General features: G+C 45.5%; 1 protein-coding gene across 1 annotated transcript in view; it reads right to left on the minus strand.

Annotated features, from left to right (window-relative positions):
- The window catches only part of STMN3 (stathmin 3), a 30,576-nt gene extending 9,806 nt beyond the window's left edge, over positions 1-20,770 (minus strand). Inside the window, exons 1-2 of the mRNA XM_067554025.1 lie at positions 20,589-20,770; positions 1,176-1,271 (exon numbers count right to left, since the gene is read on the minus strand). Of these exons, the coding sequence (XP_067410126.1) occupies positions 1,176-1,271; positions 20,589-20,607 (115 nt within the window). The 5' untranslated portion in view covers positions 20,608-20,770. The remainder of the gene's footprint in view (positions 1-1,175; positions 1,272-20,588) is intronic.
- Between the last annotated feature and the right edge of the window lie 1,969 nt (positions 20,771-22,739).

The following is a 22,739-nucleotide window of genomic DNA, read 5'->3' on the forward strand; positions in this document are numbered from 1 at the left end:
TCTTCCGACAGTGGCCAATGCCAGGTGCTTCAGAGGGAATGAAAACACAGGTAATCATCAAGTGATCCATCCCATCAGCCATTCTCAGCCTCTGGCAAACAGCAATCCCGGCCTATCCTGGCTAATAGCCATTGATGGACCTATCCTCCATGAACTTACCTAGTTCTTTTTTGAACCCTGTTATAGTCTTGGCCTTCATAACATCCTCTGGCAAGGAGTTCCACAGGTTAACTGTGTGTTGTGTGAAGAAATACTTCCTTTTGTTTGTTTTAAACCTGCTATCTATTAATTTCATTTGGTGACCCCTAGTTTTTGTGTTATGAGAAGGAGTAAATAACACTTCTTTACTTACTTTCTTCACACCAGTCATGATTTGATAGACCTCTATCATGCCCCCCTTAGTCGTTTTTTCCAAGCTGAAAAGTTCCAGTCTTTTATCTCTCTCCTCATATGGAAGCTTTTCCATATCCCTAATAATTTCAGTTGCCCTTTTCTGAATCTTTTCCAATTCTAATATACCTTTTTTGAGACTGGGTGACCAAATCTGCACCCGTGGTCACCAAAGGCCTCATGGTTCTTTTTGTAAAAGCAGGGAAGTTAAATTCTGGTGTCCTGGCCAAATTCCAACATGGGTAATTCCATTATGCCTCCCAAAACTCCCCCTGCAGGTTTAGCTGAATCCCCGAATCCCCTTTACTTTCTGACCATCACTGCCTACTGTTGCTCTGCACCATAACATTTGACAATGATGCTCCTACTTCTAGGCCATACAGTGTCATTGTCCCTTTTACCAGAAATTAATGATTGGCTTCAAATTCTCACTAGCTAATGCAATTAATCTTACAGCCATAGAATAAGTACAACATAGCTGATGGCAGCCACAGAAAGGCCATCCTGCTAACATCTAGAATCATATCCGGGGATATATTACAGTGCTCTTTGGTAACAGTCATGCAGCTTCTCTGTGGGTAAAGGTGGGTCACATGTTAGTAAACTATTCTAAGGAAGTGGACCAAAATACCATGGCTCCAGTAATATAGACAACTTGGGTCAGGATGTGGAAATGGTCTGTCTCCCTGGTCAGGAACCCAGCCAAATGGATAGAAGTCTTTCCAGGTTTACAGAAGCTGCCTGCAGATGGGATCTACAAGCTATTCTGTGCATGTGTCATTTACCTCCATACTGGTAGATGGTATTGGGGTGCGGCTGAGTGTGGAAACAGGAACAGATCAGTGAGAGCAAGGACAGCTCCTTCATTTTCTCCTTGTAGGCTGAAAAGAAAGAAATAGCAATGAGTGGAGAGGACCACTGGCAAATTCATGTCTTTCTCAGGGGGATACACAAAGAGCCATTTGTGACTACTGGATTCTCTGAAGGCTTTTCCAAATATCCAAATTTCAGATGCAGCTGAAAGCTCCCCAGGGATACCAGTACAAGTGTCTGCCACATCCACTGGTGGTACAGTAAGATCCATGTGGAGATGCCTTAAAGGGCTTTCACCATCTCGGCAGATGTGAATCACCCAGGGGGAATCGTCCCCCCAATTACAAAAAAGGCAGGTTGGGAGCTGGTGAATTTCAGCACTTTTAAATAACTAGGCGCTGAAGGCTGTCCAGATACCTCCCCCTAAACAGTTCCTAACTCAGTGATTAAGAATGACATTTAAAAAGCCCTGCCGAAACAGTACCTATAAATGGTTCCTGACCCTTAGGTGGGGCAAATCCCTGTGGACTACAGAGAGGGTCCCCTCCATTTTATGATCCTGCATTTCTGATATCAATAATTTACACACACACACAAAAAGAAGAGATGAAACCAGGTTTGTGGGGAACCAAGGTAAATTTGGGTCAGGTCTGAGGAAAGAATTGCTGCTGAGAATTGCACCCATGATGCAGTAAATGGCTTTTAAATGTAGCAGGCAGGGTGCGTACAACTGGACACAAACCTGGTTCTTGCTGTATCCTGAAGCTATAGGCCAGGGACAGAGCGCTGGACTCAGGGCGACGGAGACTGACTGATGCTAAGGGTTGCCGAGGTGGTAATTTGATGACATAAAGGGGGTTGCCATGGGTTAACTGGGTAATGTTGAGGACAAAACTCACAGCACCAAGGGATGCTAATGTGCATCTGTCTTTCTAGCTGGGATAAGCAGGGTTGTCAAAGACCCTAAGTTTTGCAGGGTAAATGTGGTCCACCGAACCCCCACCCTGCTCCTCTCCATCTTTGCGGCAGGTCCACCTGTCACATGACATTCCCAGGAGAAAGGAATTCTTTAACAAAAACAGAACGCTGATTCAGCACGCTGTGAAGCCAAGAGCCTAGGAGTGCGGCAGGCACAGAGGGGAGATCCCTGCACCTTTAACTTTCCAGTGCGGCAGCACCTCTGTTGCCTTTCCTTTATCTCAGCTGATTAGACAGGATTTAAGTGGATCCTGTCATCATCCGGGTCCCACCCCAGGGAGGGTCGCTATTGGTCTGCAAGGATGGTAAAACATCCTGTTTCTCCCTCCTCACCCCTGTCTGAGAGGGAGGTTGGGCTGCACGACCCTTTCAGGCTCAGCCCCACGGCTGCTGCTGGGGAGCGCTGGGCGTCACTCATCAGCACTGCTCAGTGGCACTAAGCTGCTGCCCCAATAAGAACAAAACATGCCCAGTCTGCAGAGAGAGTTTGCTTTCCCAGTGCCACACACACCCACATTTCCTGAGTTCCACCCATTCCTCCCCTTTACAGAGATGCGCTCTTGGAATGAGCAATGCAAAACATAACCAAGAGTACTTAGCACTTATACATGCCTTTTCCTCCAATTAGCGTTAATTAACACCCAAGCCAGATGAGGAAGTATTAGCTCCATTTGACAGCTGGGGAAACCGAAAGATAGCACTTGCCAGGTGTTTGACAGCAAGTCAGTGGCAGAGTTAAGAGTACAGCCCTGGAATCTGGACCCATAGTCCCCGCCCCTGACCACTAGGCAGTGCTGCTAAAACAATGGTCAAATCAGCTGGGGCGTGGTGGGAAGAACCTGTTGACTGATGGAGGCCCTGCTAAGCTCTAGACAAAGAACACACTCATTGGGAGTCAAAAAGTCACTGCCTTCTGGGGTGTGATTTTATTAACAAAAATGAGAATTATACACACCCCAGCCCAAAGCTTCTCCCACGCGGTGGCTGTTGCTAGGGTCCTGCCATCAGGACCAGGGTGCCCCAACCTTTAGTCTCTTCTGGCAGTGGGCTACTCCCACCTCGCTTGTATGTAGGGTACACACAACGACCTCAGTGCATCTGTAGCAATTAACCGGCTGCTCTCTGCAGGGTTCCAACGCTGGCTAACGGGGGAACGCTGCTGTTGATGTACTCTTCAAGCCTCTACAAAGTAGCAAGTGCGAGGGCATCTCCTACAGAAATGCTCAGCCCCTTCACTCTGCTGAGTCAGCTATGTAACTTTGTGGGCTACGAAGAGGTTTATGGAAGAAGATCATTATAGGAGATTGGTCTGGATGGGGTTTTAGAGGCGCTGCAGAGCTAAGACCCTCATTTTCCAATGCCGTCATGTTGTTTACCATGTCCCTTCATGGACACCTCTCTTCCCAGCCTGATCCCCCACCTTCTCTTTGGCAGCTAGTGTTTGGAAAGGTTACAGGTATAGGACAGGACCAAGGACATAAGAAGAACATACTCTCACCTCAGTGCTATGCGGTTCTTTTGTACCTGTGTTGTTTTATTGCCTTTCCCTGGCTGCAGGACTTTATTAGCCGCAGCTCTGCCCCCACTGCTCCAATTTCTCTTGAAATTTTACAGTTTGCATCCCCCGTCCAGTTCTAATACCAAACACAAAGCTGACGGTGCTTAAATTTACTCCAGAAAAGATCAACTTGCTGCAGCGATGCCAGCTGCAGAGAAGGGCAGGTCCCGATTGTTTTAATTTAGTTAATCAAAAAAGCTTTTGGCAATTCTAAAGCTCTGTTCATTATACAGAGGCAGCTTTGTGGACCACCCAAGCGTGCTTCATGGAGCACTAGTAATCTGCAGACCACAGCTCAGAACCACTGAGCTGAGGAGCTGCTCCATTTCCTACAGGCTGTGCAACCGTAACAGCACATGGCTAGCAGGTGACACCATGAGAAAGACAGCATGTGCCTGAAAGAAAAATTATACATAGGAGGTAAGTTCTTATTTCAGTTTGCCCTTTCCAGCAAGGGAAGCTTGTCCTTTCCAGCTACACTTTGTCCTTTTGGTCGATCTGGGCTCTCTGTAACTGGGGAGAGCAGAGGTAATGCATTATCTGGACCTTTCTCCATGGACGTTTGGGATTCTCTGTCCCCTGAAGATGCAGGCATAGTACCTTGGTGAGGAGTGGTTCTTGTTGCTCTAAGTGCAGAGTTAGCATGTTCCTCCCAAAACTAGGACTGGGAAGAAATTTCCCCTTGAGCACTTTAGCAGGGATCTTTTCTCCTTTCTTCTGGCAGATTGAGCAAGGATCTTCCATGAGGATCAAGTGTATCAGTCTCTTATGACTTCAGGTACTGTTAGATCTTTGGCCTTTCCCATCTCTCTTTTTTGGAGACAGTCTACCTCTCCTCCTTCTGGCAGACTGAGCAAGGATTAGGAATGGCGGTTCAGTTTCTTGTGATTTCAGGGATCTGGCCAGGACACAGAGACCTGTGGACTTTTGCCGGCGGGTGCCATGGTGTAATTTGGACATACAGGTTTGAGTGTTTTGTTAAAGGTAGGTTTCAAACCATGCTGGGGCATGCTGTCTTAGCAGCCAGACAGTATCACAGTACTGCCATGGTGCGGCTATTTTACCCACGCACTGACAATGAACTCAAATGGAGCACCCACTGGGCTATGGTAAAAGAACTTATCACTGCATCAGAAACAAACCAGACCATGAGGCCTTTACTTTGACATCTCCCTCAGGTGCTGGGTGCGATAGACAGGAATTAAAGAGAGAGTCCTGGAGCATGGTGCACTGATTCCACTGGCTGGTAACTCTCATTGCCTTTTGTTTGGTTATCTGAGCTTTCCTCTGTCTCCACAGAGCCAGTTTCCTGGTTTGCCTTCAGACTCTTGCAAGATACAGCCTCTCTCATTCAGCAGCCCTGGCCTAGTGTCCACCAGCTGTACCCATCCCATTTGGAGCTTTCCTTCCCTGCTTTCCCTTCTGCAAACTGGCCATCCCTTTCTGTCAATTAAAATGAAAAGGAGCAAGAGGACAAAAGGACATCGGTAAGCCAAGCTGCTGCCAGCAGCCTAATGAGCTGGGAAAGCGGTGTGTGAACATCTCCAGGCACTTGAGACTCTGCAGCTCCATCCCGGCGCCAGCTATCAGATGCAATTAACAGAATCCAGACGCACAGGTCAGGGGAGGAGGGCAGGAAGCTCTTGGCTTTGAAAGGCTCTGCAAGTGTGTGCATGGGGGGAAGCCGCAGAGGAAAAAATCAGAGGAGCTCTGACCTGTGGTTTGTCTCTTGCTACTAAACAAAGTACTAGTCAAGCTCTTCTGCTGGAATAATTTCTTGCAGCAAGGTCGCGTGGAGAAAACAATAGGCTTATAATGGGGAAGTGGTGAAAACCCCTCTGTTCTTAGAGGCATTTTCTCATTGTTCTTTGGGTCCCAAATCAACATGGTCTGAGGCCCTATCTATCCTATGAGCCAGGGGTGTGATTCCCAGCTTGCTTACACATACTTGTACTAGCGTGATGAGGACTAGCAATAGTATACCTAGCAGTGTGGTGGTGGTTGCTCGAGCAGTGGCAGCACGGGTTAGCTGTGCCGAGTAAAAGCCTGCTTGCACCCCATGGTTATGTTCTCGGTGTGGCTGAGCCTATCCACGTTATCGCGGCTACGCTACCATTTGTACTTGCACTAATTGTCATCGCGCTCCCCCGAGTATGTGCACGTGGGCTGGGAATCACACCCTGGCTCCTAGTGTAGCCGTGTTTAGTTACTCAAATCTACGCGTTGAGCTTAGTCGTGGGACAGCCGGGATGGGAAGGTGGAGCTGTCCATTCAGCACCACCCCGCTGCTAGGGCCGCTCGCTCTCTGAATGCGACAGGGACTGGAATGCGTGCACACTGGCACAATCGAGTTCGTTTCCCTACAGCCCACAGCTTTGAACTGAACCCTAAAAGGGGGCAAGCCTGGACAGGCTCAGCCCAGGAGGGCAGAAGCTGGGACTGTCTCCGGCACAGATAAGTCACAAATAGTCACTGGTGACCTCGTGGGGCTGTTCAAAGTCCACTCGCTGACTTACAGGCTGCCGTAACAATACTCTGCTCCTCTTGACAACCTTCTACCTCAGGCTCTCAAAGCCCTTTTCAACAGTAACTGAGCCCCCCGTTGGGAGTTGTGTAGGACTATCCCCATTCTACAGAAGTTCGAAATGGAGACATGGCCGCTGTGTCTCTTGCCCAAGGTCACACAGAGGTAGGAACAGAACTACGGAAGACCCCCCCCCCAGTCCTCTTCTCTAACCACTATGCCACACTCCCACCCCAGAGCCATGAATAGAACAAAGGAGTCCTGACTTCAGCCCTCAAGTCCTGACCAGCAGAGCACACCAGAACTTCATCCCTTGATGAGATGAATGCACAGAGATCCAAACAAACCTTTAACTGGCCTTGTGTTGGTTATCTGAGCTCTACTCTGCCTTCACAGAGCCAGTTTCCTGGTCTCCCTTCAGACTCTTGCAAGATACAGCCTCTCCCTTTCAGCAGCCCTGGTGCAGAGTTCACCAGCTGCACCCATTCCATTGGGAGCTTTCCTTCCCCAAACTGGCCATCCCTGGCCTCCCAACGACTAGTCCCAGAGGCTGGAACAATTGCTTTGAGAGAGTTCTGACAGCCCGGAGGTGAAAAGACCTCAGCTGGGTAAGGGCACCACATGCTGATTGCTTGTTAGTAGGGCAGAGAGAGGGGAGCTTAAGAGAACAGAAGTACGCCACATCCAAACGAGACTGTCGAACGGTTTAGCTTGTCTTTGAAATCTAGCATGGCCTCAGTGTAAAATCCGGGACTGCCAGGAGTGGGGTCGCCCAGAGCCCCCTTCTTGCCATGTGGCACATGGTGGAGGTGGAAAGGAGTCTGAGTGCTGGAAGCACTGAGCAGTGACTCACACAGGCAACCCTTCCCCAGCCTTTCAATGGGGTTAGAAACACCCGAGGTTTAAAACTGGGCTGTTGTTTAAATTCCTTTTTAAGGAGCCCAGAATCCCAGTTAAGTGACTGTACACACGGCTGCCTGCCTGCCTGCCTGATACCTGAAACAGCAGCAAGCCTGGACTGTTACAGACACACCTCTGGCTGGGATTTTAAAACAAGACTCATGCAGTGGCCTGCTGGTTACCAATGACACCAAGCAGGCACTGCAGAATACTGGCAAGAGGGGAAGAGGCAGCACGGGCCTTTGCTCCCCAGAAGGGTTTAGTCATCGTGCCAGGAGATGGGGAAATTTCACAAAGCGCTGTGTCATTTTCTGACAGATTGCCTCTCCATTGCACTCCAGCAGCTCCCACACAGACCTAGGAAGCAGCCAACGGAGAGCAGAACAGTTAGGTTAGCAGAGGCATCACACACAGATAGCCAGATCATGGTCCCTGGTGCCACCCCCTTTGTGTTATTCTGGAAGTGCACAGAAGATGGAGAGCTGCACCAATAGGGCAGCTGGGGATTCCTCTGATGTGGGGTTAGGGTTTTATGCCACTTACTGTCCCTCCTCCCACTCACATTGTGGGGTGGGCTGAGGGGGACACAAGCTGGCACGTCCAAAGCTCAAGATGCTTTAGGTTAACCCAGGGCTGACTCAGCCCCCAGTCAGCTTCAGGTCCGGAGAACAAATAGGTGGCTCCCCCCATTCTCTGCAGCAAGCACAACCCATCTAAACCTGGAGATCGGACCCCAAGATTTCTGAAGAGTGTCTGTGTACAGCGTGTGCATGAACATTCACACGTGTGTTAGTTGTGCAAACACCAGGTGTGCATATGGAACTGTACCATCCAGGCAAGCTAGGTCATGCCCTATGCCGAGGAGTCCCTGGCGCACACAGAATTAGAGTGATTTCTGAAAGATGGAGAGGGATGAATGAGGCTGCTTCAGGGCTGCGGTCTGCTCCACGTCCTCTTACCCATAGTAACACTTTTTTCACCAATTACATGCATCCAAAACGGTGTTACCATCTACATTTACACCAACAGCTGTTTAAACAGGTGTTACAGAGCTGTCTTTCTACATGGCTGAGCCAGAAAGCAACGGCATGGGAATCTCTCCTGTACACAACCCAGACATATTCAAACCAACTTCCTTATTGGTACAAACCAGACACTTACTGGGCTCAGAACTGGGATAAAAGCTTTGTTTGTGCATTTTACTGAACAGTTCTCTGATCTCTTCCACGCCACTTTCTGTTCCCTTTTCCCTCTTGTACGGTTGGTCTATACATGGTGTTTGTAGGGATTTAACTGTTCTGGTTAGGGCTGTGAGTTTCTACCAAAACCAGTAAATCAAGTTCAGCCCCTAGTGTGGATGATAGACGTCTTCCAATACTTAAAAGGCTGCCATAAAAAAGATGGAGGAAAGTTGCTTCTTTGCCATAGAGGGCAAAACAAGAGGCAGTGGGTTCAAACTACAGCACAGCAGATTTATACTAAATCTCAGGAAAAACTTCCTCACTATAAGAACAGTAGGACAATGGAGCAGACGGCCTCAGGAGACTATGGAAGCTTCTTCACTGGAGGTTTTCAAAAGGAGGCTAGATAGACACTTGTCTTGGATGTTTCGATACAACAAATCCTGCATCTTGGCAGGGGGTTAGACTAGATGATCCTTGTGGTCCCTTCTATGATTCTACGGCCAGTCACCCCTTGGCCCCCAGACTTGTTTGTTGTCCCCCTTTCCCTATCTTTCTTCTCTCGACCTCGTTTTTAGGAATGTAAGCACTTGAGGGAAAGGATCAGGCCTTCTATTGTGTTTGGAGAGGGCCTAGCACATTTTGGATTGTAATAATTGTTGTTCCCTTATAGGTGCTGGGACTTGATCTCCCCCATGACCCGTACTAGATGTTGGCTGGAGTCTCAAATTTCTCTCTCACGCACTCACAAACACACAAACTCAATTCAGATGAACAGTCCTCATAAACTGATTTTGCAGCCAAGGGAATGAACAAGGTAGCTAGGAATCTGTAGCTCTCAGTCCTAAAAAACAAATGGGTAATCCAGCAGTCTGGGACTCACTCAAATGGTCTCCACTGCATGATCAAATATTTGGAGTGAATCCCTTCATAAAAGTAGTTTCACTATTCGGTGTCAGGCTTTTTGCTATATGTATACATTAGTGATTTTCAACCTTTTTTCATTTGCGGACCCCTAAAAAATTCCAAATGGAGATGTGGACCTCTTTGGAATCCTTAGACATAGTCTGCAGACCCCCAGGGGTCCACAGACCATAGGCTGAAAACCACTGGTATACATGACATCCTGATACATCTCCATTAATCAGCTGGGGAAGAATTTACAATTCAGCAAACAAAGGGAAGGAAAACTGTCCTCTCAGCCATCACTTAGGATACCATGTCCATAAAAAGCAAAGGCCTCTTGGAACAGGAATATTTCTAATTCACAGCTACTTCAGGAAGAACCTGCTTACAACATCCAGGGGACTGAAAGGCCAACATTTCCAAATGCTAGCATAATGAGGTTTATATAATACACCTCACATTTTGATATAGCTGCATGCAGATTGGGCAGGAAATTGTGCACCTACTTATTTGCATGTACAAATCTCCCCTTTGTGCACATAAATGTGGGGTTTTGTGGGTATAATGGACACATGCATATTTCCGTGGACACGCCCATTCCCCACATTTGACAGTCTGCTGGTCAGGGTACTGTATAACAGCCTTGTTATTTAAAATAGCATTGTGTGATTACAAGAGCACATTTTTACACATTTTAAAAATAGCTGAGTATAAGCAGGTGGAGCTCTCCAATTAGTCACCCATTTGCATTTTCCTGCTTCCATTATGTTTTGAAGGAACAACAAAGTCAGCTGAGTTAGCCTTAATATTATGTATGTGTATAAATTAAGGCTGGATAGCTTCCAACCCTTCACTTTAAACGCCTTTATAGATTTAAGGACCAGAAAGCCAATAACTGACACAGAGCAGAAAACGCACACAGGCAAATGGCAGTTCTTTTGGGACCTCATGCAAGAGCCTCACTTTGGTGAGATTGGAAATGTCATGGAGGTGCACCATGGGGTCTTACTCTGATTAAAATGGAAGACGTTATTACAAACAGTAGTTTGTAGATGCCCTTCCAAGGCAGAAATAGCCAATATTTTACTTTTCCTTTAGACAGATAGCTGCAATACAAGACTATGCAAGAAGTTCAGTAAGCCTGGCTATATATTTCATCACTAAGCAGCAGAATGTTTTTGCTTCACACATATGACTGGGGTGATCCCTTGTGAATGGCTGAGTTTTTCAAATTATTCAGTACGTGAACAAACACAATGTGAAAGGCACAAAAAATGCAACACAAACTGAAGAGCCTGATCACACCAAGTGTAGGGCATCTTTGTCGTCCATTGCCTTCACAGAGCAATGCCTCCACAGCCTATGAAAGCCACAATCTCACCACAAAAAGTGTGCCGTTGGTCTCTGAGCTCCTGTGGATATAGGCAAATAAATTCTGCTCTGACTCTGCTTCATTCATATCTCATGACGTGACTGGCACAACCCTTGTGCAAACCTGCGTGTGCACTGTGCATGTTGCATGAACAAAATGACTCTCTATTGTATTCTGAGTGAAGTAAACCTGGAGTTAACTACAGTCTCATTCAAACAGAGCTGCTAAGAAGGTCAGAAGCGCCACCACCTTGCTTTCCCTCAACCGACTCACCCCAGAGCGCCCCCTAGTGTACGCTAGAATGTATTGTGTACTCACACCTGCTCTGTGCCATTAATATTAGATACAACAATATTAGATCACACGTTTTAAAATATTTCTCTCACAAAGTCAGCCCGAGGATCCTACTCTAGCCAGTCCCTGCCCCATTTTAAAATAGTAAACAGAGACTCTGGGAAGATTCACAACAAATACATAACTGGGATTAACCCAAACAGTGATTGTCCTATACCAAAGCCTTTGGTACGTCTAAAGGAAATAGTAGCGGTAGCATGTGACCGTGAATAAGTATACTGGACTAGGACTCAGAAGACCATGGTTCTATTCCTAGCTCTGTCATTAACTGTGTGAGCTTGGGTAAATCATGTTGCCGCCACATGGGTTTGTTTCCCTTCAATTTACTACTCAATTAAATATATAGGTTCTTCTACTGCTCTGCTCACCATAGTATCTGAGAGTTTTAAGTGCATTCAGCAATATAATTAACATCTGCCATGTGTTTGTTCTCTTTTCCTCTCCCCAAGGGCTGAAGTGTGTGCAGGGGAAGGGAGTGTTTGGTTTTGGAATTTATATACACACATACATGTTGCTGTATGTTTATGTCAGAGAAGGCAGGTCAAAAAAATGCTCCTTGCACTTAAAGCAGAAGAGGGTGAGTTCGTGATAGTCCTTAGTTCCTGAGGGAATTCATTCCACAGTCTTGGGCCAGCAACCAAGTAAGCTCTGTCTCCTGCACACTGGGCGTTACCCTTCTGTACAGCGTTCCATAGTATTAGAGCAGAGTAATTGTCACTCAGGGTCTTCATCCTTTAGGCTCTTGTAGGTACTCTGGACCCAGGACGTTGAATGCTTTGAAGATAAGGACCAAGACATTGAACTTAATTTGATATTCTGTGGGAAGCCAGCACAGGGCATGAAGGATAGGTGTGATGCGCTCGCAGTAGCCAGCCGTGCCAAGGAGACATGCTGCAGCATTCTATACCAGCTGAAGTTGCATAAGCTCTGAAGGCTTCATGCCTAGATATATTGCATTGCTGTAGTTCAGCCAAGAGGCGACAAAGGCACAAATAATAATAATAAATAAATGTTATAGGCCTAAGTAATAAAGCTAAGTCATGTGAATTCAGGCAGTTAATAAATGGACAAAATAGAGACTGGATATTTATGGTATAAATTATAACAAGGTCAAAGCAAGGTTAATACAAGAAATTGACTTGACTTTGCAAAGAACAGTGGATATTCACCAGCAGGTTAGTGAAAAGGGTGCTTCCCAAAGAGAGTGTTAACAAACATGAAAGAACAAAAGTGCTTCCAGTTAAAAATGCAGACCAATTAATAAACACAGAATAAACCAGGGTAAAAACCCTGCAGAGAACAGGAACTAGCTGCTCAGATTGTGTAAACTGACATAACTCCATTTAAGCCCATGGAACTGCATTGGTTTACACCACCTGAAGATCTGACTCCAGATTTATTTGACACAAAGGTGCCCAGCACAAAGAGTGCAGTGTCATGAATGCAAGAAAGCAATCATTCTGCAGAAATGTGCTGCTTTCAGCACACAATGTAAGGAAATCCAGAATGCAAAAATACATTCATGCACATAAAGCCAAGGACAACGCTTTGATGATGATGATGCAGAAACGGAGTTCGTTGTTAGGTCTCTCAAGACATTTACAAAGCAAGGCGCTACAACAATTTGACAATGACCCTGGAAATCAAAAAGTTGATTTTAAAATCAATACTGGGACATCATGTCACAATACCACAAATAATGGAATCAATGTTAAACATAATGCCAATGCCAATCTGGGCATTGAGAAGTTTAAGAAAGTTAGAGCCCGAGATCTCCTTTTCTGTACAAGTTTGAATACTGTCATAGAAGATAATGGCCAGATCTTCAGCTGACAATCTAGCTCCTTTGTATTACATCTGTGGTACCTGTGCTAGAAAGCAGCCTTAATAGGCGGCTGAGGATTCCCCTTGCATAGGGAAATCTATAATTTGTGTACAGCCAGCACAGCCTCAAGGCTTCCTCAGCCACACGCATAATCAGGGCAGCACACAATTGGTTTAAAACCACCTTTGTTTCCCCCTCCTCAGGTGCACCAAGCATACGTCTGGCACACCTGCAGCTCTGGGCCAACGCATTGTGAAATCTGCAGTATATACAGAAAACAGAATGCAAAAGAATCACTGAAACAAACTTGAGATTCCTGATCAGCTCATAGACTAAGGCTGGCACAGATCTATTTGAATTAAACAGGAAAGATTATCTGTATTAATGGACTACTACTACCTCTTGTTCTAAACTGAGCTCTTGCACAAAACAAGTAACAGCAATGCAACAACACCTGGTAAATTGCAGTTTGCTCACTTTGAGATTTCAAATGAAGTAATCCACAGCTCATGAGTATCTTATTTAAGCCATTGTCTTTCATGTATAATTCAAGTACATCACACCAAACCCTCATTATGCACAGCCAAATAGGTAGCAGAAAAACCAGTAAAAATAGCCAATAAAAGTCCTGGAGAATGCAAGGGATCCATCTTTAGTGTTATTAGAACACTGCAACACAACTTGCTAAGCTTTATTAAGATCATGAGCCCAAGAAGGCCTGCAGTGCCTATGTCGTCTTAATCCAGTCCTGAAAAGAAACTGTTCTGAGAACAAGAAATGATCACGTAATTAAAAAATCATTGAGGTTCAAGGTAGTTATGACAGGTGTCCAATAAGAGCCGCTGACCTGCAGGGATTTTGGGTTGCCTATCCTGACATCTCTATTTGTGTTTTATTACTTGGCTGTGCATGAGTAATGTGTTATTTTTAGATAGCACGAAGTTTTGTTTTATTTGTGTTTGACTTCCAAAAAGAAAAAGGAAGACGTAACAGTCACCACTGAAGTCAGAAGGTACTGAACCCTGCCATATGACCTTTTGTAACTGTTCAGCAGACTGTGGCCAAGTCATAAAGACAAGACTTTTCCCAGCACTCCTGTGTTTGACTATTTAGAAGATCGCCAATTACATTTTTGTAGAGCTGGTTTTACTGATATGGGTGTCACACTGGCTGGATTGCGGGGGAGCATTTATTATATTTTTTAACATCAATATGTCAGAATCATAATAATTCATGTGAGAGATGCCATGTCAGGTACCGTTAGAAAGGCTATAATGTGCTAAGTAAGATGATAATGTTTATATTCATGGGTTATGTATGTAATGGAAGGTATGGATATGTTTTTATCTGTATTTCATATTGTGCTGTGTTTCTGGGCGACACCCCAGACAGGGTGGCTGCAGCACTATCCTGCTTAATGGCCCATTAAGGAATGTAACAGGTACAATGGGCCCAGGGGGAGAAGTCAGGGATATACCTGATGAGTCACCAGGACTCACTCATGTGACTGGACTCCATCGTATTCCTGTAAATTTCCACAAGCAGCATGGCAAAGGCCAAAGGACATAAAAGGCAGCTGCACCATATCCATTTTGTCTTCAGCCTACCTCTGGATCAACTCATCTACAACTGAACTGAAACTGTGAAACAAAGGACTGAGACCCATCCAGGTACTGGATGTATACCAGAGGGACTATACAAGCCTGCAAACTCCACAATTCTACTAGAAACGTGATATATATGGACTTTCAAATCAATTGTATGTGTCTGATTGCTTTAATCTTTTAACATTTCTCTTATATTTTGTTACTTTCTTTTTATAATAAACCTTTAGTTTTATTTACTAAAGGATTGGCTGACAGTGTCGTATTTTGGGTAAGATATAAACGTATATTGATCTGGTACTGTGGCTGACCCTTTGGGGTCAGGAGAAACCTTTTTGGTAAAGAGCATAGAGTTTTAAATAAGTGATCTCTTTACTGGACCTAGTGGCCAATTGGGAGCCAGAGACTGAAATGCAGTAAAGGGGACTGTGTATATTTTTATTTTGGGTTCTTAATAACCAGTGTGGAGGATCAGAAGCACTGTTTGTGGCTGGTTGGGAAGTCTGACTTCAGTGTCACCCACCAGTCCTGGGAGAATCTGCTCTCCTTTGGCAGCCTGCCCTGCCCTTGGCATTTTCAGGTGGCTACCCTAAGCCCGGATGGGTCACAATGGGGCCAGACCTCTGCAAGGAGGGGAAGGAACAAAAAGGCTTTCCTCAACTTCTGATTGCTGCCCAGGCTTCCGGCAGCATTGCAGTTCCTCCTAGCAACAACTTTCCTTGTATCATAGCCCTGCCCACTTCCGCACCAGCCAGTAAAACTGGCTCGGCATAGAGAAGAGACTGGAGTATGCTGCATTGTTCTAAGGGATAGTACACCAAATATGTTCCCCCTGCATACCTGTGAGGTCTAGGAGGGGTTGAGATCCCCATGGCAATGCAACTCTGCATCACCCCTAATGCAGGGATGTGCCTATCAGGCAGAAGAAAGTCTATGCAAAGGAAGTCATTTATACAATGCATTGGAAACACAGATTTCATATGGTAACAGGCATATACTTCTGCGATTGCATCTGCCTGGCAGGAGCCTATTTCTGGGGAAAGTCTGAAGAGTGCCACCAAGGAGGCAAGCTAAAGACTCATGCATACTAACCATGATCAGGAAGCAGAAAAGAGAGAGGAAAATTACCCATCCCCCAACAGAGACATAATGCAAAACAGAACTGTCAGGGGAGCTGGTGAGAGACAGTGGAGGAGAGAGAGACAGAAAGAAAAAGCATATGAGGAACAGAGACAGAGGTTGGGGGGGCCACAAGCAAGAACTTGGGCCTATGTGGCCACAAAATGCAGGGCCCCATGCATTCGCTTACCTTGGCCTTCCTCTCCATTTTTATTTCTACGGATGCAGGGGATAGAGAGGGTGCAGCATGGATCAGAATATTAGTTATCTCCCTTTTGGTTCCAGTGCCAAAAGTGGGACTCAGACAATTCCTTTCTGTGGCTTCACAGAGCCCAGAGTAGTTGCTTGAAGACACCCCTTGAGAGATCAAGTAGTACAATGCCATTTAGATTAAAGGCAAGAGAGGTATTCTAGTGAGGGACAGTCTGGACTCAGGGTAGGAGAGAGTAGTTTGGGCCATCTGAATTGGCTCTCTTTGTTTTGAGTGACAGGAGAGAGATGGCAGCCGAACTCAGGCGCCAACGCAGCAACACCTAAGCCCTCCCAATAAAAAATTAGTTTGTGCCTATCGCTCAGTGAGGCCATGGAAGGAGAAGGACAGGAACTTTGAGGCCCAAGTCTGGTGGACTGAGTGGGTTGGATGCAGCAGCTGAGTCAATAGAAAATTACGAATCTACTTAGCGAAGGGGATCTGGGAGGTGAAGAGAGAAAGAGGCTACCTGGGGATAGGGAGCTTGAGAAAGGAAAATGAAGGTATCCAAGTGGGGCAGGTGGCCCAAAGTTTTGGTGGATCTGGAACCTATTTAGGACTCGATTCTCAGCTTTAGCTGAGATGGGGAGCCATCCAGGAGCCGAGAGAGGAAGGATGTTCCAGCAGTTAGGTTGCTGGCCTGAAACTTGGGAGACCTTGGTTCATGTCCCTGCTCTAGCACGGACTCCCTGTATGACCTTGAGCAAGTCACTTAGTCTCTCTGGATCCTGGTTCCCTATCTATACAATGGGGATGATTGCACTGACTGACCACACAGGGTTGTAGTCAGGATAAGGACATTAAAGATTGTCAGATGCTCAGATACTATGGTAATGGAGGCCATATTACTATTTAAGGTGTACAGGGGACTGCTCTGAAGTACACCAGCTGATAATAGACATTAAAGAGCTGTTCCCCCACTAGGAAATGCTGCAGTGCACCAGGGGAGGCACATAAGAGCTGGCTGCTTTTTAGCTCTATTGCACTCCCAGATCTAGCTGGAGATGTGCCCCTTAATTTAATCCTGCCTTGGAAGAGATTCTTTATGGAAATCTTGCCATGCACCTAAAAGAATGAGGCATGATATCATAAATGGAGGAAGAAGTTCAAAGGGAAGAACTCAGAAAGGTATGGAGTTTTCAATGGACTTCAGTAGAACTGGGAGACAAGCTGTTGGAGGCTTGCTGAGCTTCACCAAATTCCAATGACATCTTTTTAGACTAACTGGATCTCTTGAGTTTCATCCAAGAGTTAGACTCAACAGCCCTTAGACCCAGTTCACATCTGTATGGTCCACAGTTGTTTCCTGTGTCTGAGAAGAAAGAGGTGGGTTGGACACTTGTGAACATGCTGGCTGGGGCTCTGCACACCTGGTGTTTACAGAGCATTTTGGGTTCTGCATACAGTAAGTGTAGAGCAGGTAAGTCCAAAAACTTTTTCTTTTTCTAGAGCCTTCCTTCTTTGCCCTTCCATCTATCTGTCAGTAATTTCAAACAAACTCACCTACCTCTCCCATATCTAGGAAGGTGAGTAGGGAGGAGTGCGCATTCCACACTAGAGTCAGTAATCAGAAAAGGATTTCTCAACTTCATGGAATACAGCTTGGTTTATTAATCAGGGGTTTTCCAGTCTATGCAGAGCAGGAAAACGAATCCTCTGTGTGTCTTGTTCCATATCTCCAAAAGGACCTAGCCCAAAGACCACTGCCTACTCCAATGCTACACCATTCCCATATTTACTCCTCAGAAGGAGAGTTCACAGAAGTTCCCCCAGGGCAACATGATACCACTGAGTCCCCACTTTTCCTACCCAGAAGGAGTCTGTTCACTTCATTAAAACAATACATTCATCAAATCTGTACTAGCACTTAGATACCCTGGAGAAGGATCCTTAGAAATATCTGAGGGATTTCAGAAGCTCTGCAATGTGCCATCAATGGAGACCTGGTTTACAGATTGAGAATTAACAAATATTTTCAAATGATTTGGAATCCCTGTTTGGATATGGTGGCTTAAAAAGACTAGTCCTTTCATTGTACTCTCAAGGCTTGTAAAACTGAAGTCCTGCTAGATGTAGCAGGAATCTCTAGAACATGCCTTGTACACTCAGTTCATTAAAGAAATGTTTAAAGGAACTGAAGAGATACCTAGGAGGTGCACAGACAGGACAAATAGGGATACATTTGATTGGGGCCTCTGTGTGCTACTGCAACATTAATATTAAATAACATTAAATATATGCCAGTGCTATAGGGTGTCCACTAAAACAGTCCAGAAGAGATCCTGGGGACCCACCAGGGCCATACAAAGCCGTGTGATGCCCACATCCACCTAGCGAGGAGAAACCTCTGGGATTTTTCAGGACTACCTAATGCCATGTGGTTTCCACTTGTGCACCCCAGAATGAGACACACCGGTGTCTAATCGTCGCCCCACCACACCAAATGCACTCATCTATCAGAAAAGAAGAGTCTACAAGGCTTTCACAATACTGCGCCATTTCATAATGCCTGGGAGAGGTCACAAATATTCATTTGCCTATTCATATGCCCAAGAAAGCCTTTCAGTGATGGATGAGTATCATGAGTGGACACAATTGTGTGTCCTGGACTCCGCTTTTGGGGTGTACAAAAGGTGTAGTTTAGTCCAAGTGACTCCCTAAAAATTCACCAGAGCATGTGTGAGGGCTCTACCTCTGTCAGCATAGCCTGGCCATCACTGCAGCTGAGCCTGCACTGAGCATGTGCTGCTGCTTTTACTGCTTTACCAGTGAAGTTGACAATTACGGCTAGAAGAAAGTGCCTAGAGAAGCAGGTGAGAAATTGAGACAAACTGGTGAAGCCGAGCATGCTGGAGTGGTTTCCTTTTCATCTGAGGGATTTGTTTATTTAAACAGACCCAAGAAAATCTTCCCTAGGGATAGAAGCCCATGGGCATCAATTGCAAACAATTACACCTGCTCTCTCTCCAGCACTGACTTGTTTTTGCTGGCAATAAAGGGCGAAATAAATCAGAAAGAATAAAGGGAAAAGACTTTTCTCTTTCATTTACAAAGTCTGCTTGTCTGTTTCTCCTGCCTTTGCAGCCTTCATTCCACTCTTATCATAAGTACAACATTTAATAGCGCTGACCGCTGCAAAGGCTGACCCCTGGGTGAGATTCAGCCCTGCTCCTCGCCATCAGTTTCCATTTTTTCTTTTCTCCTTTGGCTATAACACTGCTGTCTCTTGATTCCTCTGCTCTGGTACCTATGCACGTCACACCCACCATCTCATTCATGTCAGGGTCAATGAAATCTTGGTTTAGATTGCTGAGCTCCCTGCACTTCAAATTAGACCAGAACCAATTCTGTACTAAAGCAAAATGGATGGGTGGGGCATTCAGAGTATACACTAGCACACAATCATTGACACAGGCACAGGGGTGCTCTCTCTCCCTCATGCATCCCCTCCCTTGCCTGCATATTTTCTAGCATAAGGGCAAACATCTTTAACAATGGCTAATTTTGGTTTCCTAATCCTATGCAAAGCCTGCTTCGGAATAGCTGCAACCCCACCCACACACATCCCTCGACACCCGCCTCTACCCCAGTCTTTTTTCCCTTCTTCCCTCCCAGCCTTACTGGTCTTTTAAAAGGAGAAAAGAACAGAAAATGCTCTGCAGGGAGCACAGGGGGAAGCTAGTGAATGCAACAAGAAAGGCTCCTCTGTCTTCCTTTCAGCAAGTTCACTGGATGGGAGGGGTCTAGGGCAGAACACACCTTGTCCTTTCCTCCTCCATTCCCATTCAGCCCCCCATTCTAACCCTTTATGTTTTCATTTTGCCTGCCCCACCTTCCATGCAGACCCCCTCCCCCCTTTAACACAGTATAGGAGGAATCAAAGATGTTTCAAGAAAGGGACTTTTTTTTTCTTCTTTTTCTGAAGACTCTCAACAAGCATCCATTGTTCAGGTGTAAATCAGCACAAGCTTTATTTTCTTCCTCACTGAGCTGCAGTTCTGTCCACTTGAACCCCTCCCTCATCCCCCACCTGCGCAGCTCCCCATAAGGTGCCGCAAGACCCATCTCTAGGAATCCGTTTCAGAGAAAGGGCGCAGCATTCTCGCCGCAGCCTGACATGCTGCAGACTAATCTGAGCCTCAAAGCCAGATAGTGCCTAACCTAGGAAAATAACAGGCAGCAATGCTATTATTCCCATTATTACTGCAGGAAGGAGAAAGGGCGTCCTTGCAGCATTGGATTTTACTCAACACCATCAGAGGATTGCTGCTTTATAGCACTTTTTAATGAAGCAATGCATCCTGATGGACGCAAGGCTCTGGGAATGCACAGAAAGCTAGCTGGATTCTTTTAAGCATAATTTTCAATTTCTTGCTTACATATTTCTTTGACCCACTTGTACAGTACCTGGTCTTTACTGAAGTAAAAATGCAATTCCCAGCCACTCCCCATCCCATCTTCCAAAAACGAACAGATGGTTTTTGTTTTTTAAATTACCATGTGATGTGACCACAAAATATTATTTGACAGGTGACATTATTTGATATGCACTAAGCATATCTTAGTGTCACATTTTAAGGTCATTCATTTTTTAAGTAGGCAGGTTTAACAACTGTGGATACAGGTGAAAAAAAATCCCACCAGCTTTTATGCCACAAATGGGGAAAAAAAGACAATCATGCCAAACCAGCTGTCTGCCACTCCAAGAACTCCCCCAGCATGAAAGCAAAATCCACATTGGAAACAATCATAACAAATAACAATAATGATAATTTTTTAAAGGATTGATTAAAAAAAATCCATGCTGGTCCTACCTGACACAGTACTGGCCATGGTGGTGAGGTGGGAAGCAGAGAGGAGGCTGTAGGGGAGATGCAGCAAGAAGGAGGAGTGAAAGAACGCCTTGCTGGCTTTCCACAGAAGTGCTGCAGTGCTGTGGGAGACAGGAGGAACTGACTCAGCTGGAGGGGGCTGCAGCCATCTGAAGGGAGGAGAGAGACTGAGAGAAGGGGGTGGAAAGAAAGAGACGGGGGTCACCAGTTCAGAATATTAATTAGCGAATCTGGCCTTCTTTGCTGGGTGGCTTTGATGTCAGATTCTTCTCAGAGCTGGAGTTTTACTGCTATAACTACAGAGAGAATCATTGAGGGGGGAGGGCAAGGAGCTACACCCAATCTTGGGTTCTGTTGAAAGAGATTTTTCTCTCTCTTTCTCCTTCCCTCCCTTGTCTGCTGTAGATGGACTAGCCTGGCGCTTTCTCTCTCTCGCTCTCTCTTCTTGTCAATTGAAAGTTAAAATATGCAGATTCATTTAATTGCTTTTAAAAAGGAAAAATTCTCTCAAAGCCAGCAACCACTTGAGGGGCCATGTCTGGTGTCCAGGAGAATCAGCAAAAAACCTCCAGCTGCTTTACACCGTGAAGGAGAAGAATGACCTGAGAAAAAGAGAAATCTGTACGTCTGCTTCTCCTCTGTTCTACTGGAGTCAGTGGGTTACACTGCTGTAAAACCAAGGTGAGGGAGTGGAGAAGGAAAACATCTGAATTCAACAGGCCTTTGCTTTTTCTTCTGGGTGTTTGCGCTTTTACATTTTGTATCCCCCTCCTCTCTGGTGTTTGTTGCGGGGGAGACACACTTTTATGTTTTATATGGTTTCCAAGTATATTCCACACACACATTCAGGAACCAGAACCACCACCCCCTTCACACTAACAGCTGCAGGCACCCCTGTATTATTCATCCAGTTGTGGCAGTATGATCCTTACCACATTTTTTTTTACCAGACACAATTAACCTCATCAACTTTAGGTCCCTCACATTATTCTGCTAGCTGTGCATATCCTTCATCCTCAAACACCCCAAAATTATCTAACATGCTGCAACACAGACACTCCCAAACCATTCCAGCAGCTGCAGGGAATTAGTTTGTTCAAGCCGCCACAGACATCCCTGCTTAGCACAGAAGCCACAGACAGTATCTGCCTATCAAAGGAAATTGAAAAGCCAGAGATTTTCCCCTTCAGCTAAATGCTATCTCCAATCCGTTTGTCCTATTGCCTTAAGATTGGGAGGTGGGGGAAGGTGGGAAGAGAATGGGTCTCTGTCATTTGGGGAAAAAAATGTACAAATTAAAATTTTAATTCAGAAAAATATTAATATATCCCCAACTTTAAAGAAATCTGGACAACAGTAGGCTATGGAACAGGTTTCTTTGTGGCCTAGCTGGACATTTTATTGCCCTTCTTCCAATGCCTCTTTTATGACTGCAGCAACTACAGCCATCTCCACACCCATCTCCTGGGCTGAAGGTCCTCAGACTCTGTAGGTAGTCCCAAGAAATTCCCCAAAAGCTTGCAGCTGAGGCCAGCAGCCTAAAGTTGGACAGGCATACCTTGCAGACATCGACAGCTATTTTCCATGTTTGCAGATGCAGCCACATGCTGCTGGAGGAATTTTTGCACTTTATTTGATAACAATACTTTCTTTGATTTACCCAACCAATCTAACAGGATCTATTTTCTTCTTGCCAGATCCCAGGCTTAGGACTTCCTTTACTTTGAAAAGCGTATGGAACACTTTCAAGATGGTAACAGTTAGCTTTGTAGACTGTGCCTTAATTACATAACGTTCTGCGGCACACAGGAGGAGAATGGATGGATTAACTGGTGAACATGTTATGAGGCTCCTTCTCAGAGACTGGGGAGTTGTGTGGGTGACAACAAAGTCTAGAGAGATTCAGAATAGAGGCAATAAGGGCCAGTGGATTAGACAATGGACTATGGCCAAGGAAACTTGGGTTCTATTTCTGGCCTGCCGTGTGATCTTTTGCAAATCACTTCACCTCTCTGTGCCTTTTTTCCCTTTCCATGTCTTGTCTATTTCAAGACAAGCTCTTTGGTGAGGGACTCTCTCTCACTATAGGTCTGTACAGTGCCTAGCACAATAGGGGTCCTATATTGGTCAAAA

This window comes from Emydura macquarii, unplaced genomic scaffold (assembly GCF_026122565.2).
Source record: "Emydura macquarii macquarii isolate MOO-44397 ecotype Brisbane River unplaced genomic scaffold, CSIRO-AGI_Emac_v2 contig_1483, whole genome shotgun sequence".
NCBI classification, from domain to species: Eukaryota; Metazoa; Chordata; order Testudines; family Chelidae; genus Emydura; species Emydura macquarii.